At 44.4% G+C, this 17,869-nt stretch overlaps 1 protein-coding gene across 3 annotated transcripts in view; it reads left to right on the top strand.

Moving 5' to 3' along the window:
• SESN3 (sestrin 3) overlaps positions 1-17,869 on the top strand; it is a 180,980-nt gene that overhangs the window by 147,518 nt on the left and 15,593 nt on the right. For all 3 annotated transcript variants that reach the window (XM_073613028.1, XM_073613026.1, XM_073613027.1), the window contains 2 exons: positions 3,549-3,739; positions 9,407-9,551. In XM_073613028.1, the coding sequence (XP_073469129.1) occupies positions 3,549-3,739; positions 9,407-9,551 (336 nt within the window). The remainder of the gene's footprint in view (positions 1-3,548; positions 3,740-9,406; positions 9,552-17,869) is intronic.

The raw sequence follows: 17,869 nt of genomic DNA, 5'->3' as shown, positions 1-17,869 counted from the left end.
AGTCCTTTCCGGTTAAAAAGAAAAAGCAGCCAGTTAGGCGGTTTTTTCGACCTCAAAAAAATCAGGAAAGGAGTAACAGGCCCCAAGAAAAAAGAAGGAGTTGGGCGGCGCAGAGAGGAAAAGGCAAAGGGAATGTCCTTTTCAATCCTCCTACGCAGGCCAATAAGACACAATGACTTGGTGGTGCCTGTGGGAGGAAGGCTTCAAGAATTCCTTCCTCTCTGGGCAAACATAACAAAAAAACCCGTTTGTTTTGGATTCAATAGCCCAGGGTTACAGGATAGAGCTGTTGAACCTTCCTCCAGAGAGGTACTGCGTAACAAATTTGCCAAAAGACACAACAAAAGCCCTAGCCATGAAGAACCTGTTAGGGGATCTGATAAAACAGGGGGTTGTGGTTCAGGTGCCTCCGGAGGAAGTTTGCCAAGGGTTCTACTCCCATATTTTTCTGATAAAGAAACCATCAGGAAGCTTTCGGCTCATCCTCAATTTAAAACTGCTAAACAGGTCAGTCCAATACGGGCGATTCCGCATGGACTCCATCTTTTCGGTAAGAAATCTCTTAGTCAGAGGATGCTTTATGGCATCAATCGACTTAAGGGATGCGTACCTGCATGTACCTATAGCTGTTCAGTCCCAGAGATATCTGAGGCTGGCAGTAAATATGGGGAGGGAGGTTTTGCACCTTCAATTCAGGGCCCTCCCGTTTGGTCTATCTTCCGCCCCTCGAATATTTACCAAAATTATGGCGGAGGCCCTAGCTCCCCTCCGGCTACAGGGGATTGCGGTTATCCCTTACCTGGACGACCTCCTTTTCTTTGCCCCTTCCAGGGAAAGGTTACAGGAGGATCTGATCAAGGCTCGCAGTCATCTGGAGGCCTTAGGTTGGATTATAAACATCCAAAAATCAAATTTCAATCCAGCACAAAGAGTCCAATTTCTGGGGTATCTGATAGACTCAGTGGATCAAAAGTTTTTTCTTCCAGAAGAGAAGAAAGTGAAGGTATTGCAGGCAGTATCCAGCCTTCAGACGAACCTGGAGGTATCAGTCAGAAGGATTATGTCAGTACTAGGAACCTTGTCCTCAACCATGCCGGCCATTCAATGGGCCAGACTCCATTTCAGACCCCTTCAGAGTTTTCTCTTAAAGATCTGGGATCACAGTCCAGAAGCTTTAGACTCAAAGGTAAGGCTTCCCACCAGGGTAAAAAGGACCCTTTGGTGGTGGAGAAATCAGGCAGTGCTGTCAAGGGGTTTACTCTGGTCCTTCCCAACAGAGAGAAGGATAACGACAGACGCCAGCAGTTGGGGATGGGGAGCACACTGGGGTCAAGACATAGCTCAGGGAGTTTGGTCCCCAGTGGAAGCAGGAAGGTCATCAAATTGGAGGGAGGTAAAGGCAGTCGCTTTAGCCTTGGTTGCCTTCTCTCCAAACCTTCGGGGGTCCCATGTGCAGATATTGTCAGACAACGCCACCACGGTGGCATACCTGAACAAACAAGGGGGCACAAGGAGCGGGACTCTTCTATTGCTATCTTCAGAGATCCTAGAATGGGCAGAGAGTCATCTACTTTCCCTGTCAGCTGTACATCTCAAGGGCACGCTAAATGGAGTAGCAGATTTCTTGAGCAGACAAAGGATTCAGGAGGCAGAGTGGAGTTTGAATCCAGAAATATTCACTCTAATAACCCAGAAGTGGGGATGCCCGCAGGTGGATCTATTCGCATCAAGAGAAAATGCTCAGCTCCCTCAGTTCTTCTCCCTGCACCGAGACAACGGATCGATAGGGATAGATGCCCTGGCACATCCTTGGAATTTCCAGCTGGGTTATGCCTTCCCCCCTTTTCAGCTAATTCCTTTAGTATTGAGGAAGATACAGAAGGAGAAGGTGTCGGTAATCTTGATCACCCCGTACTGGCCAAAAAGGGCCTGGTTTTCCTCCATTCTACTAATGTCAGTCAAACCTTTCTGGCAGCTTCCCCTCAGACAGGACTTACTACTTCAAGGTCCAGTGTATCATCCGGATATAGCAAGACTAAGTCTCACTGCTTGGTATCTGAGGAACAGCTGTTGAAAAACAAGGGTTTGTCAGAGCCTCTAGTATCTACTTTACTGGCTAGTAGAAAGAAGGTGACTAGAGATATCTACGCTAAGGTTTGGAAAATCTACAACTCCTGGTGTCGCTCGGCAAACCGAAATTTAGAAGATATTGTGTCGGTTCTGGAATTTCTGCAGAAGGGGGTGGACAAAGGGCTGGCAATCAGCACTCTTAAAGTACAAGTGGCTGCCCTAGGAGTATACCTGGATCAACCTATTTCCTCAGTTCCGTTGGTCACGAGGTTCTTTAGGTCACTTACTAGATCCAGACCAGTTCCCAATAGACACTTTCCAAAATGGGACTTGACAGTGGTTTTACAAGTACTCACAAAAGATCCTTTTGAACCATTACAGTCAATCTCGTTAAAGAATTTAACTCTAAAGACGATATTCTTAGTTGCAGTTACGACTGCGAGAAGAATTGGAGAACTTCAGGCTCTTTCAGTTAAGGAGCCCTTTATGTCAATTTACCCAGACAGGATTGTGCTTAGAACAGATCCTGCGTTTTTACCAAAAGTGGCATCAGTCCATAATAGGTCGCAGGAAATCATCCTGCCAACTTTTTGTTCAGATCCTTCAGGAAGTAAGGAAGAATTATTTCATAAGTTAGATGTAAGAAGAACCTTATTACATTACTTAGAGAAAACAAGGGACTTCAGGTCTTCGGACTCTTTATTTGTTCTGTTTTCCGGCAACAGAAAAGGAAGGAAAGCTTCAAAGGGATCAATTGCCAGATGGTTAAGAATGGCTATTTCAGAAGCTTATGTCCAGTCGGGGTTGTCTCCTCCTCAGGGAGTACGAGCACATTCTACCAGAGCTCTAGCCACTACATGGGCAGAAAAAGCTGGTGCCACCCCAGACCAAATTTGTAAGGCGGCTACGTGGTCAAGTTATCTTACGTTTGTCCGTCACTACAGATTGGATCTTCTGTCGGCTGGTGATCAGGCATTTGGCAGAAAGGTCCTGCAGGCTGTTGTCCCTCCCTAGTTGGTAAGTCTCGATTATCCTCTCATGTGCTGTCCTGAAAGACGATAAGGGAAAATTCAAGTTAGACTTACCGGTAACTTGTTTTCCATGAGTCTTTCAGGACAGCAGCAACCCGCCCTTCATGTTTATATATACATATTTATACGTATATGGAAGTGTGTGTGTGTATATATATATATATGCTGTGAATTAACCGTATTATGCTTATGTGTTCCAGCTTGGGCCGGAGGTACTCTACTACAACTGACGAGCTGTGGAGAGGAGCCTCCTTTTAAAATGTGGTGGAGTTTGTGTTTCCTGTTTCCTAGTGGGTGGAGCCTCTCTCTCATGTGCTGTCCTGAAAGACTCATGGAAAACAAGTTACCGGTAAGTCTAACTTGAATTTTCATTTGCAAACTGCAACCAACCACCGTTTTCTTTAGTTGTCAGAAAAAAATATAGATTTCCTTCCTTGTTTTGTGCAGGACTACTCGTGGGAAGACCATGGATTCTCGCTGGTAAACAGGCTTTATTCTGACATCGGCCACCTTCTAGATGACAAGTTCCGGATGGTCTACAATCTCACCTACAACACCATGGCCACGCACGAAGATGTCGACACCACCATGTTAAGAAGAGCCTTGTTTAACTATGTCCACTGTATGTTTGGAATCAGGTATGTATAGGAAGTTCTGCTTTGGCGGAGAGCTAAAGAAAATATTGTATGTGTTGTAAATAAAGACTCCATTAAAGCTGAACTGAAGCCACATTTTTCTTTTGTTTTGAATAGAGTGGAGAAGAGACAAAATTTACTGTCTGTGACTCCACTGGGGAGATTTTTTTCACTTCCTGTCCCTGTGACACCCATACAAGAAATTGGGGGGAAGGGGTTTTCACCAGAACGGGGAAGCGCAACTTTCTCATCGCAAGAGGTTCATAGAGCCACTGTCGCTCACCGTTGTGGAGGTGGAGGAGAGGCTTTTGCTTTGTGTCTCTCTTGCACATACAGTTGGGGGTGGGGGTGCTAATAAGTATTGAGCCTTACCCAGAAAAAAATTGAGCTAGGAAGCTGTAACTGCCACACTATTCTATATATTCCCCCAGGGAGTCAATGCACTTGCCACATCTGTCCTGCAGCTTTTTAAAGTGGTTGTAAACCCTAGGACAGTGATGGCAAACCTTGGCACCCCAGATGTTTTGGAACTATATTTTCCATGATGCTCATGCACTCTGCAGTGTAATTGAGCACTAGGGCTGAAACAACGAATCGATTAATCGGCAACTAATCGATTATGAAATTAATCGATTACTATTTTCATAATCGATTAATCAGCCAGTAACATAATGGGGTTGAAAAAAAACTAAAATGAGCCCTTTATAGTACAAAAAGAGCAAATAATCGCTACTGCAAATATTACTTTCACAGTTCTACACAAAAAAAAAATTAACCCCTTACAGTAGTGATTATCTGCTTTTTTTTGTACTATAAAGGGCTAATTTTAGTTTTTTTCACCCCATTATGTTACTAAACGTCTTAGACCTGGTTCACATCTATGTGTTTTTTGGTGCTTTTTGCAGAAACGCACTACAGTTCATGCACACGGTTTCCTATGGGACACGTTCACGCAAAACGGTGATTTTTTGGTTCAATATACTTCAATAGAGAAGCTGCAGAAAAGCATGTAATGCGTTTTTGCAGCAATATGTGTTTTTTAATCTGCCTAACAACAAATTGGCCAAAAAAATGCAAAAACGCAAATCGCTGCAAAATCACATGCACAAAAATCAAAACGCACAGCAAAAAGCACTGCAGAAACAGATAAAAAGCAAACTGCATAGGTGTGTACTGAGCCTTATGCTGGCCACAAGGATCAATTTTCAGATGAGAATATTCAGACGAAAAATCTTTGTACATTCGCTGAATGAAAGAACGAACGTTCTTAAAATGAAATTTTTTTTGAAGGAAGACATTATTTTTGTTTTTAATAAAAAAAATTTGATTACTGAGTCTGATGATATTTACCAGATTCACCCTTTAATAGTATATACAGTATATCTCCTCTAATAGTATATACAGTATATCTCCTCTAATAGTTTATACAGTATATCTCTTCTAATAGTATATACAGTATATCTCCTCTAATAGTATATACAGTATATATCTCCTCTAATAGTATATACAGTATATGTCTTCTGTCTGTTATGCTCAGAGTGGATTTGATATTTTGCTCCCTAACCATACAGTTGGTTATTTATATTTACCACTGCATAGAGATATTTAAGAATAAATTACCTTTTTTTAAAACTGTACACATTAACTAAATTATACACCACACTCTTTTTTAAGGTTATTAACCGAATAATCGATTAATTGAAACAATAATCGGCCAGCTAATCGATTATGAAAATAATCGTTAGTTGCAGCCCTATTGAGCACCATATGAAATGTAGTTCCAAAACACCTGGAGTGCCAAGGTTCGCCATCACTGCCCTAGGACAAAAAAAAAAACCTGCAAGACAAAGGCATAATAAGCAGGAGCCGCCGGTAACGGCACCGTTGCTTCAGTGCAAGTGCCGATAACTTTGGCACATGCAAATACAGGGGATATCTCCTAAACCGTTCAGGTTTAGGAGATATCCTGGGTAGCTACAGGTAAGCCTATAATAAGTGTGTTGTAAGGGTTTATATCCACTTTAAGTCCCTGCAAATTAAATTCTTCCGACTGCTGGTGTAATCACTGTTTTGCAGCATTAGTTGCCTCCGGAACAATCCCAAATCATTGTCCGTTTTTAGGTGTTTTTTGAGATTGGGGAACAGATGATAGTCAGAAGGAGCCAGGTCGGGCGAATAGGGTGGATGGGGCATCACTTGAAAGCCTAAGAAGGTCTGTTTTGCCATTGTTTCACCTGCAGTGTGTGACAAGGCATTGTCATGCAACAGGATGACACCTTTGTAGAGCTTTCCTCTACATTTTTCCTTGATATTTTGCCTCAACTTAGTCTATAAAGCACAGTAATATGTTGCATTGATGGTTGAACCCTTTTGGAGGTAGTCCACCAGTTCCACCAGTAGAACTTCCTTCTTATCCCAAGAAACTGTTGCCATTTGCTTCTGCACTGACCTTTTACCAACAGAACTTCTTTGACCTGGGGGAACCACTGTTCCTCCATTCCTTAGACTGTTCCTTTGTCTCAGGATCATAACAGTAGATCCATATCTCATCCATATCTCATCACAAGTTTGTCCAGGAAATCTGGTTAATTTCTTGCAAAATGTTCCAAAACAGCCATCGATGTCTCCACACTTTTCCTTTTGTTTGGTTTGTCAAAAGTTTTGGGATCCACTTTGCTGCAAGCTTTCTCATTTCCAAGTCGTTGTGGATAATGGCACCAACTCTCACCTGATATTCCCAGATATGTAGCAATACTTTTGGCTGATATTCGGTGGTCCTCCATGATCATGTCATGGGTGGCTTTCACATTTGAAGGCACAGAGACAGAAACGGGCCTTCCACTGGGTTTCTCACTTTCAACACTGAAATGGCCAGTTTTAAAATTGACAACCCAACATTTAACTGTTGCAGATGAAGGGCCACTGTCACCCAAAGTTTGTGACGTTTCATCTTGGATCTACTTCGCACCTTTCCCTTGGAAAAACAGGAACTTGATTATGGTCCTATGCTCTTCCACGTAGAATTTTTCTGGAGGTGCTGCCATGTTCACTTTGGACCTGATAAAGAAAGAAAAGTTAAAATCATAGGTAGTTGATTTTTGCACCATTGAATGTAGACAAATCGGCCAGTACACCCTGCAATTTACAGCTTCCTAGCTTAATGTTTTCTGGGTAAGGCTCAATACTTATCAGCACGCCCCGTAGTTCAAAGTGGGAGCAGCACATAGAGGAGACTCCTACAGAACTGCATAAGTCCCTGCATTTTTTTTAAATTCAAATAACGTAATTCCCTAATTTGACTTGGCATCATCCTCTCATAGACCCTGTATCAGGGCTCAGACTGAGAGGGGGGGAAGCCACACAATGGGCCAATCAGGTGTGTTGCAGTGCAAGGACAATGCTAATAGAAGGAGAGAGCAGGGAGACAAGCTCATCTTTGGTGCTCCCTCTCCTTTTACTGTCCAGCCACATGGTGGGGAGGGGACTTGTAAGTGAAACTGCTGCAAGGAAAAAAAATCAAGACCCTTCCACTGCCAGGTAGGACTTTACTGAGTGGCAGAGCTGTAGAACTGAGTGGCCAGACATACAAATGCCTCTGGCAGATAAATCCTCTCTCATATATGTATGTCAATTGTATATTTGGCGGTTTGCTTGGCCTTTAGATGCTTCATTCAGATGGACATTAAGCCCCGGTTCACACAGGGGCGGCACGACTTGCAGGTCGCCTCACCGAGGCGACCTGCACACGACTTCCACGGCGACTTGCAAAGCGACTTCTGTATAGAAGTCTATGCAAGTCGCCCCCAAAGTAGTACAGGAACCTTTTTCTAAGTCGGAACGACTTGCGTCGCTCCTATTAGAACGGTTCCATTGTACAGAACGGGAGGCGACTTGTCAGGCGGCTAGGTCGCCTGACAAGTCGCCCCTGTGTGAACCGGCACTAACACCCATTCTGCATGCAGGCTGTGTTTCTTATTGCGCCTGCATCCACCCCAAGCTGTGCACAGGCAGCCTATAGAGGTGGATACAGACGGACAAAAGTTGACGTTTGCAGTAGCGGGTGCACAGATTCCGATCACACACTGCCAGCGTTCAGATCCCTGCTCCCACTCCAGCACACATGTTACATTTTCAGAGGTGGCCATGTCTGTGCAGCCGCTGCGTTGCCATCTATCTCTATAGGCTGCCTGCACACAGAATGGGTGTCAGAGCCCGTCTGAACAAAGCCTAACCCTATCATAATGAAATAGAGTGACTGCCATTGATGGCCTCCAAGTGGATTGGTTGTTATGCTGACCCTCTATCTTGGGTCATAGTCACTAGGACACATAGAGAGGGCGAATCTCCCCAGCAGGGACACAGACAGGAATATAATCTTATTAACCTGAGATACTTATGAACTTTGCTGCATGAATTTCTTTGCATGAACTTTTTACAGTTATTTCTGCACGAATATTGCATGATTTGAAATATATTGTATGTTATAAAATATGTACAAAAATTCATATATCCATATGTATTTTGCACATTGCATGCAGCAATTTGTATGTTTGTATTTTTGGAATTTAATTGCAATACTGTTTGTATTTTTGCACATTTTAGCACTTTGCAATTTTGATCTACACTATATTGGCAAAAGTATTGGGACGCCTGCCTTTACACACAGATGAACTTTAATGGAATCCCAGTCTTAGTCTGTAGGGTTCAATATTGTGTTGGCCCACCCTTTGCAGCTATAACAGCTTCAACTCTTCTGGGAAGGCTGTCCACAAGGTTTGGGAGTGTGTCTATCGGAAGGTTTGACCATTCTTCCAGAAGTGCATTTGTGAGGTCAGGTACTGATGTGGAGGAGAAGGGCTGGCTTGCAGTCTCCGCTCTAATTCATCCCAAAGGTGTTCTGTCGGGTTGAGGTCAGGACTGTGCAGGCCAGTCAAGTTCCTCCACCCCAAACTCGCACATCCATGTCTTTATGGACCTTGCTTTGTGCACTGGTCCAAATCATTTGGTGGAGGGGGGATTATGATGTGGAGTTGTTTTTCAGGGGTTGGGTTTGGCCTCTTAGTTCCAGTGAAGGGAACTCCTAAGACGTCAGCATACCAAGACAATTTGGACAATTTCATACTCCCAACATTGTGGGAACAGTTTGGGGATGGCACATTCCTGTTCCAACATGACTGCACACCAGTGCACAAAGCAAGGTCCATAAAGACATGGATGAGTGAGTTTGGGGTGGAGGAACTTGACTGACCTCAAATGCTCTTCTGGAAGAATGGTCAAACATTCCCATAGACACACGCCTGTACCTTGTGGACAGCCTTAGTATTGGTTTCGGGGGCATTTTCCGATACTGGTATCGCTGCTTCCCTAGTTCTAACCCTTCCAAATTCGGAATTGAACAGAAAGTTTTGGCTTAAGTTTCAACTTAAAATATGGATCTCTTTTAAGTCACAGCTTTATCTTTTGATTAATGAGATTGTATTGTACTGTTTTTCCTAGCATTGTTCTTTTTTTTCCTAGCAGATCTGTGATCAATGTTGCTTCCATCTAGGGACTCCGTATATAGTCAGACAAAGGCTGTGTAATGATTAATCTCTCTCTGCTAGCCATGGTACAGTACGGGTGAAATTGGCTGTGCACTTAATTTCCTCTGTCTGACCTGATTTTCCCCAGGTACGATGACTACGATTATGGGGAAGTTAATCAATTACTTGAGAGAAGCCTCAAGGTTTACATTAAAACTCTGACCTGTTACCCGGAGCGAGCCACAAAACGCATGTATGACAGCTATTGGCGTCAGTTCAAGCACTCTGAAAAGGTGAGCCAAACCAAACGCCGAACCCCACTGCACAGCAGCACTGAACAGTGATAATAATTTAAGCAGCAGAAGTCTGTATCAATGAATTGGGTTCTTTTTCTTACCCTTTCCTAACCAGAGGTCATTGAAGCCGGGATGCACAGAACAAAGGTAGCAGTATCAGTATGCATCACTTAAACTACTATTAACCGCTTCAGCCCCGGAAGATTTTACCCCCTTCCCTGACCAGAGCACTTTTTGCGATTCGGCACTGTGTCGCTTTAACTGACATTTGCACGGTCGTGCGACGATGCACCCAAACAAAATTGATGTGCTTTTTTCCCACAAATAGAGCTTTCTTTTAGTGATATTTGATCACCTCTGCGATTTTTATTTCTTGCGCTATAAACAAAAAAGGAGCGACAATTTTGAAAAAAAAACACATTATTTTTTACTTTTTGCTATAATAAATATCCCCCAAAAATATATAATAAACATTTTTCCCCTCAGTTTAGGCCGATATGTATTCTTCTACATAATTTTGGTAAAAGAAAATCGCAATAAGCATATATTGATTGGTTTGTGCAAAAGTTATAGTGTCTACAAATTAGGGGATAGATTTATGGAATTTTTATTATTAATTTTTTTTTATTAGTAATGGCAGCGATCTGCAATTTTTATCGGGACTGCAACATTATGGCGGACACATCGGACACTTTTGACACATTGGACACTTTTGACACATTTTTGGGACCATTGGCATTTATACAGCGATCAGTGCTATAAAAATGCACTGATTACTGTGTAAATGACACTGGCAGGGAAGGGGTTAACCACTAAGGGGCGATGAAGGGGTTAAGTGTGTCCTACGGAGTGATTCTAACTGTGGGGGGGAATGTGCTTTAAGTCACATGACAGTAGGGCTGAAACAACTAATCGATTAATCGACAACTAATCGATTATGTAATTAATTGATTACTATTTTCATAATCGATTAATCGGCCAGTAACATAATGGGGTTAAAAAAGCTAAAATTAGCCCTATATAGTACAAAAAGAGCAAATAATCTCTACTGTAAATATTACTTTCACTGTTGCACAGTAAAAAAACATAATTTTTTTTTTTTTTAAACTCCATTATGTTACTAAATGTCTTAGGCCTGGTTCCCACCTATGTGTGTTTTGGTGCTTTTTGCAGAAATGCACTACAGTTCATTTAACGTTCACATATATGCTTTTTTCAGCTGTTGTGTATTTGGAAAGGGTCAAGGACCTTTTTCAATGCAAAACGGTGCTTTTTTGGTTCAATATACTTCAATGGAGAAGCTGCAGAAAAGCATGTAATATTACAGTTCTGTTTGAAAATCTGAAAAACAGTCTAGAATTTTTTTTTTCTTTATATACTATTAGAGGTTGAATCTGGACTCAGATCAATTTTTTTATTTAGAGTATATCTCTTCTGTCTATCATTCTCAGAGAGGATTAAAGATTTTACTCCCTAACCGTATAGTTGGTCATTTATATTTACCCCTGCGTATAAAGATATTTAGGAATAAATTGCCTTTTTTTAAACTTTACATATTAACTAAATTATACACCACATTTTTTTTTAAGGTGATTAATCGAAACAATAATCGGCCAACTAATCGATTATGAAAATAATCGTTAGTTGCAGCCCTACATGACAGTGATCACAGGGAGCAGTGATCTCTGTCATGTCACAAGGCATAACAGGGAAATGCCTTGTTTACATTATTCATAGGCACTTCCCCATCCTGCGGCTCCATAACACGATCGCCGGGAGACCGGCAGACATTGAGTTTGCCAGTCTCACGGGCACGGTCCCGCTGTACACGGCACGCCCGCTAACCCCGCCATTTAAAGGGGACGCCCATTTGCCCACCGCTGCCATTGTGCCAACGTATATTGGCGTGCAGCGGTCGGTAAGTGGTTAAACTCTGTTTTTTCTTTCTTGGTTTAACACATTGAGCATAATAAAATAAACATGCCCCAGTAAACTTTTTGTTACAGTTCTTATCCTATAACTTGCCATGTACAAGTTTCAATGCTGCTGGCTCCTGCTCTCAAAGTGCGGCTTCCCTGAACTTCTGGTTTTCACATGAAAGCGATAACAGTGGGCAGTGCACTCTAGGGTCAGTTTTTTTTAGCTTGGAGAAGGGAGTGGGGAGGAGCAGGAGAGTGCTTTGCATTCCTAGGATATGGGGCTGTGTGTTTCTATGATGTGCACAGTGTAGGGAGACACAACTCTACTCCCTGCATACAAGGGTGACTGCAAGAGAAAGGTTAAAGACTAGAAAAAGAAAATGAATGCAGCCATTTAAATTAAAGTGGAAGGCAAGTCAAAAACTAAGCTTACAAGTCAAGTTCACCTTTTTTTTCCCTCTAAATTCCAGCTCCCCTATGTACCAGTATAGCATTAATGTACTTCTTTTGTAAAAATAAAACTGCTTTCCATTTATTCTACACATTCGCCCCATTGTCATCATGGATGTTTAACCACTTCAATACCAGGCACTTTCCCCCCTTCCTGCCCAGGACAGCTTTCAGCACTGTCACATTTTGAATGACAATTGCGCGGTCATACAACACTGTACCAAACTAAATTTGTTATCATTTTCTTCCCACAAATAGAGCTTTCTTTTGGTGGTATTTGATCACCTCCGGGGTTTTTATTTTTTGCTAAACAAACTAAAAAAGACTGACATTTTGGGGGGAAAAAGTTTTTCTTAGTTTCTGTTATAAAATTTTGTTCTCTCCTTCACGGACGGGCACTGATGAGGCGGCACTGATGGGCATCGATAAGGTGGCACTGATATGCAGAATTGATGGGCACTGATAGGCTACACTGATATGCAGCACTGATGGGCACTAATAGGTGGCACTGGTAGGTGGCACTGATGGGCACTGATAGATGGCACTGGATGGCACTGGATAGGCAGAACTGATGAGGAGCTACTGACAGGCATTACTAATTGGCATCTGAAGGGCACTGACAGGCATTACTGATGGGGCACTGATTGGCACTGACAGGCGTTTTTGATGGGGCACAGACTGGCAGCATGTGGGCACTGATTGGCAGCTGATGGGCACATCTGATGGGGGCTGTACTGATGTTCAATGTGCCGATTATCAGCACAGACCCTCCCTCTGACAGACCCTCCCTCCTGGTTCACGCGATGATCAGCTGTGATTGGTCACAGCTGATCACATGGTACGGATCCTCCGTCAGAGGCTGACATGGACAGACTGACACACAGCACCACTGATCGCCGCGGTGCGCGCCCCCGTGGACGCGCGCTGGCATGCTATCCTGCTGGACGTCATATGACGCCCAGTCAGGATAACAGAACCACTTCCCATTACTTCTGCCTTACTTCCCGGACAGACTTGAGGTCATGACACAGGAAGGAGTTGACCAGCTGACCTCATTAGCACACACCCTGCATCATCCACCCTCAACTGGTCAACTCCTTCCTGTGTCATGACCTAAAGTCTGCCCAGAAAGTAAAGCAGAAGTAATCAAGCAGTGTTTTTAAACAGCTATGAAGAGAGTGAGGTAAGCCTGTGCAGAATAAATGCAAAGCTATTTTATTTTTGCAAAAGTACATTAAATGCTGTATTGGTACATAGGGGAGCTGTCTTTTTAGAAAAAAAAAGGTGAACTTGGCCTTTAAAGTGTTAGTAAACCCAGGACCCTGCATTCACTATATCTGGTCTTCCACAGTACACAGAACATGGAAATGCAATTATTTTAGTAAATATAAACTGCTAAATACCTTTCCTCATCAGCAGTATATAGCAGTCGTATAACTTCTATCAGTGTCTGATTAAAGCTTGTAGGAGGAGATTTCATTCTGCTCTGATTGACTTATGAGGCTACAATACCCCTGACCCTCTGTCTGGACAGTACTGATTGGCCCTGTGCTGATCACATGCACTCTCCCAATGCATCAAAAAACTCTCTAGCAATACACACCAAACTGAGCATGTGCAGAGTGCCCCAAAGGCTCTGTTCCATCAGGAGATGTATTGGGGACTGTGGAAGAAGGGGAGGATCAGAGAAGACAGTATCAAACAGCCTGTATATGCAATGCACAGGATTAACCCCTTAGGTTCCACAGTGAGTATAACAAGCACGCTTTGCTGCATATACAGACTGATTTTACTGTTGTGGGTTTAGTAACACTTTAAATCGTGTCCCATCCCCATTCTAAGCCTATTCTATCTACACTGTAAAAGGAAAGATGTTTATGCTTACCTATTCGGAAGTTGCTCCGGTTCAGTCACATGATCTCTCCAGCGCCGGCTTCGGTGGAGAGTAGTGATTGGCAACAACGGCTGCAGAGCCTGTGCCATGACGTCACCCATAGGCTTACTATGGGACATCCGTTGTCAGCTGCCTCTCCTCTACGCTGAAGCCAATCATGTAACCCGACTGAAGCGACTTTAGAATGGGTAAGTATACAGATCTTCCCTTTTACAGGGTAGATAGAATAGATTTAGAATGAGAGTGGGAGTAGATTTTAAGTGTTTGTAAACCTCAGACATGAAAAATGAACGAAGCATATCCATCTATAGTGTGTACTTGTCTCAATCAAGAGCACTAAGTGTCATTTCTGTCTGCTGCTTCGTTCCTTTACTATCAGCATGAATCACTTCTGACAAGTTTTCCTGACACCGAGAGAAAAATGGTGACAGGGGAGGGAGCTCCATCTGATTGACATCATCAGCACTGTTTCTGTGTGCTATGTGAAGGGGGTGTGTCCCTTTCCTTCCAATTAGCTCTCAGAGCTCTTATAGCTGGCCTCTGCAGAGTGTAACTTCAGCTCTCTGCCCCCTTTTTTCTGAACTCTCAAGAGAAGAAAAGACTGCAGATAAACAGATACAAATAATGTAGGAGGATTTGTGTCATCTCTGTGTATCTCCTGAGACCAGTCACTTCACTGGGTACAAGTGAGAGTTTACAACCACTTTAAGCATAGTTAGGTTTTGGCTTCCCTTCCACACAAGAATTAGTAAGATGCAATGTATATATATATATTTTTTTGGGGGGGGGTTGATGCTGCTTCAAGTTTAACTCTCACCCCTTTCACACTTACACGACTTGTCCCACGATTTTGTACTCCATGATTTTCAATGACTACCATTCATATTGGCACGACTTTAAGTCGTGCCGACTTGAAAGTAGTCCCTGCACTACTTTGGTCCAACTTCTATGCGAGTTGTACTCCATAGACCTCAATGTTAAACCCTGAAGTAGCATGCAAGTCGTGCCTGAATAATATAGACACGACTTCAGTACGACTTTGTAAGCACAAGCCTGGCCTCGCTATTCGGGAAAGGAAAACTTTTCTTTCCTTTCCCGATGAGCGACAGGCAGTGCTGACAGCTGTCTGGTATGAATCCAGAGGGGGAACACCGCGCCAAGTTTTAAATGAAAAAAACGGCGTGGGTTCCCCCCCGGGGGCATACCAGGCCCTTAGGTCTGGTATGGATCTAAGGGGAACCCCCTACGCCGAAAAATCGGCGTGGGGTCCCCCCCAAAATCCATACCAGACCCTTATCCGAGCACGCAGCCCGGCCGGTCAGGAATGGGGGTGGGGACGAGCGAGCGCCCCCCCCCCCCTCCTGGACCGTACCAGGCCGCATGCCCTCAACATGGGGGGGTGGGTGCTTTAGGGCATGGGGGCACCCTGCCGGCCCCCCCCCCCACCCCAAAGCACCTTGTCCCCATGTTGATGAGGACAAGGACCTCTTCCCGACAACCCTAGCCGTTGGTTGTCGGGGTCTGCGGGCGGGGGGCTTATCGGAATCCGGGAGCCCCCTTTAATAAGGGAGCCCCCAGATCCCGCCCCCCACCCTATGTGAATGAGTATGGGGTACATGGTACCCCTACCCATTCACCTAGGGAAAAAAGTGTCAATAAAAAACACAGTACACAGGTTTTTAAAATAATTTATTAGGCAGCTCCGGGATCTTCTTCCGACTTCGGGGGTCCTCTTCCGACTTCGGGGGTCTCTCCGCCGTCTCCTCCCGGTGTCCGCATCTTCTGCCGGCTCCTCCGCTATCTTCTGCAGCTCAATTGCTAGCGGTGGTCCGGACTTCTGCCTTTGTCTTTTCTTCCAGAGATGTTGACACGACGCTCTCTCCAGCCAGAATGGTCTCTGTGCGCTCCGCAAGGGACTTATATAGGCGGTGGCCCCGCCCCCTTATGAGGTCACTGTCCCGGGGCATGCTGGGACTGTGCCGTCATAAGGGGGCGTGGTCATCACCCGGTGACCACGCCTCCTAAAACGTCACAGACCCAGCATGCCCAGGGACTGTGACGGCATAAGGGGGCGGGGTCACCGCCTATATAAGTCCCTTGCGGAGCGCACAGAGACCATTCTGGCTGGAGAGAGCGTCGTGTCAACATCTCTGGAAGAAAAGAAGAAAGCAGAAGTCCGGACCACCGCTAGCAATTGAGCTGCAGAGGATAGCGGAGGAGCCGGCAGAAGATGCGGACACCGGGAGGAGACGGCGGAGAGACCCCCGAAGTCGGAAGAGGACCCCTGAAGTCGGAAGAAGATCCCGGAGCTGCCTAATAAATTATTTTAAAAACCTGTGTACTGTGTTTTTTATTGACGCTTTTTTCCCTAGGTGAATGGGTAGGGGTACCATGTACCCCATACTCATTCACATAGGGCGGGGGGCCGGGATCTGGGGGCCCCCTTATTAAAGGGGGCTCCCAGATTCCGATAAGCCCCCCGCCCGCAGACCCTGACAACCAACGGCCAGGGTTGTCGGGAAGAGGCCCTTGTCCTCATCAACATGGGGACAAGGTGCTTTGGGGTGGGGGGCCGCACTGCGCCCCCCATGCCCTAAAGCACCCACCCCCCATGTTGAGGGCATGCGGCCAGGTACGGTCCAGGAGGGGGGGGCCGCCAGCTCGTCCCCACCCCCATTCCTGACCGGCCGGGCTGCGTGCTCGGATAAGGGTCTGGTATGGATTTTGGGGGGACCCCCACGCCGATTTTTCGGCGTAGGGGGTTCCCCTTACAATCCAGACCTAAGGGCCTGGTATGCCCCTGGGGGGAACCCACGCCAGTTTTTTTATTTAAAACTTGGCATGGAGTTCCCCCTTATGATTCATACCAACTACTGTATGTTTTCATTTGTTAATGCCAAAAACGTGGCAAAGTAGTACTGCTCCCAAATCGCGGCAAAATCGCGGCCGCGAAATCGCGGTAAAATCGTGCGACTTTGAAGTCGTATAAGTGTGAAAGGGGCCTAATGTAAACACCTAGCAGTTTTGACATTGTTTAAAGGATGTTTTAATTAATGTTCTGCTTATGTTTTTTTATTATAAGATGACAAAGTGACAGATTTTTTTAAAGCATTTTTTAGTTGACACACAGTTACACGAAAACAATTTTAACTTTTACTGATTTTTTTTTTTTTTAACTTGCTGTACTGCACAATGATGGCTGAAGAAGGAATAGGAGTTCACACCTTGTGTGATTACCATGATTGGCTGTTATGTTGATCACCTGATTGGGACCAAGGCAAATGGTTTCCGTTCATTAGTGTAGGCCAGCGGCTGACATTGACAGCGGCTCTCAGAACTAGGAGCATGCACAGATGGGTGCTCCTAGTTCTAAAATGTTATGTAGATTAAGGCCCCTTTCACACTGAAGCGCTGGTCGTTTTTGCGGTACTTTAGCAGTGTTTTAGTGGCGCTTTTGTGGAGCTTTTTGGGCGCTAGCGGACCGTTTTTTTTTAAGGTCACGTGACATTGTGACCTTAAAAAAAAAAGACCCGTTTTGCGGCACTTTTAAGGCACTCTGGAAGCACTGCCCATTCATTTCAATGGGCAGGGGCTTTTTTGGAGCGCTATTTATAGTGCTCCAAAGATGCTGCTTGCAGGACTTTTTTTTTTACCATTCTGAAAGGGCACCACCCCAGTGTGAAAGAACACATTGAAGTGAATGGGAGGCATTTTTCAGGCACTATTTCTAGCGCTAAAACGCCTGAAAACTGCCTCGGTGTGAAGGGGGTCTAAAGGATAAGTTCACTTTTCAAAAAATTTAATAAATTCACATTTTTTTTCCGGCAAAAAAATGAGCATTTATTATTTTTTTGTAGTAGAAGCCTGTATGAATGAATGAATGATTTGTAAAGCGCTGCAAATGCGAACTGAATCGCCTCAAGGCGCTGGATGTATTCTCTGTTGTCAGCTTCTTAGAAAAGGAAGGTCTTTAGTTTTTTCCTGAAGGCCTTGTGGTTTTCTTCCATGCGGATGTTGGTTGGAAGAGCATTCCATAGTCGAGGTCCTTGGAC

This window comes from Aquarana catesbeiana, linkage group LG02 (assembly GCF_042186555.1).
Source record: "Aquarana catesbeiana isolate 2022-GZ linkage group LG02, ASM4218655v1, whole genome shotgun sequence".
In the NCBI taxonomy this organism is placed as follows: domain Eukaryota; kingdom Metazoa; phylum Chordata; class Amphibia; order Anura; family Ranidae; genus Aquarana; species Aquarana catesbeiana.
This window is presented reverse-complemented; position numbering and strand designations above follow the sequence as displayed.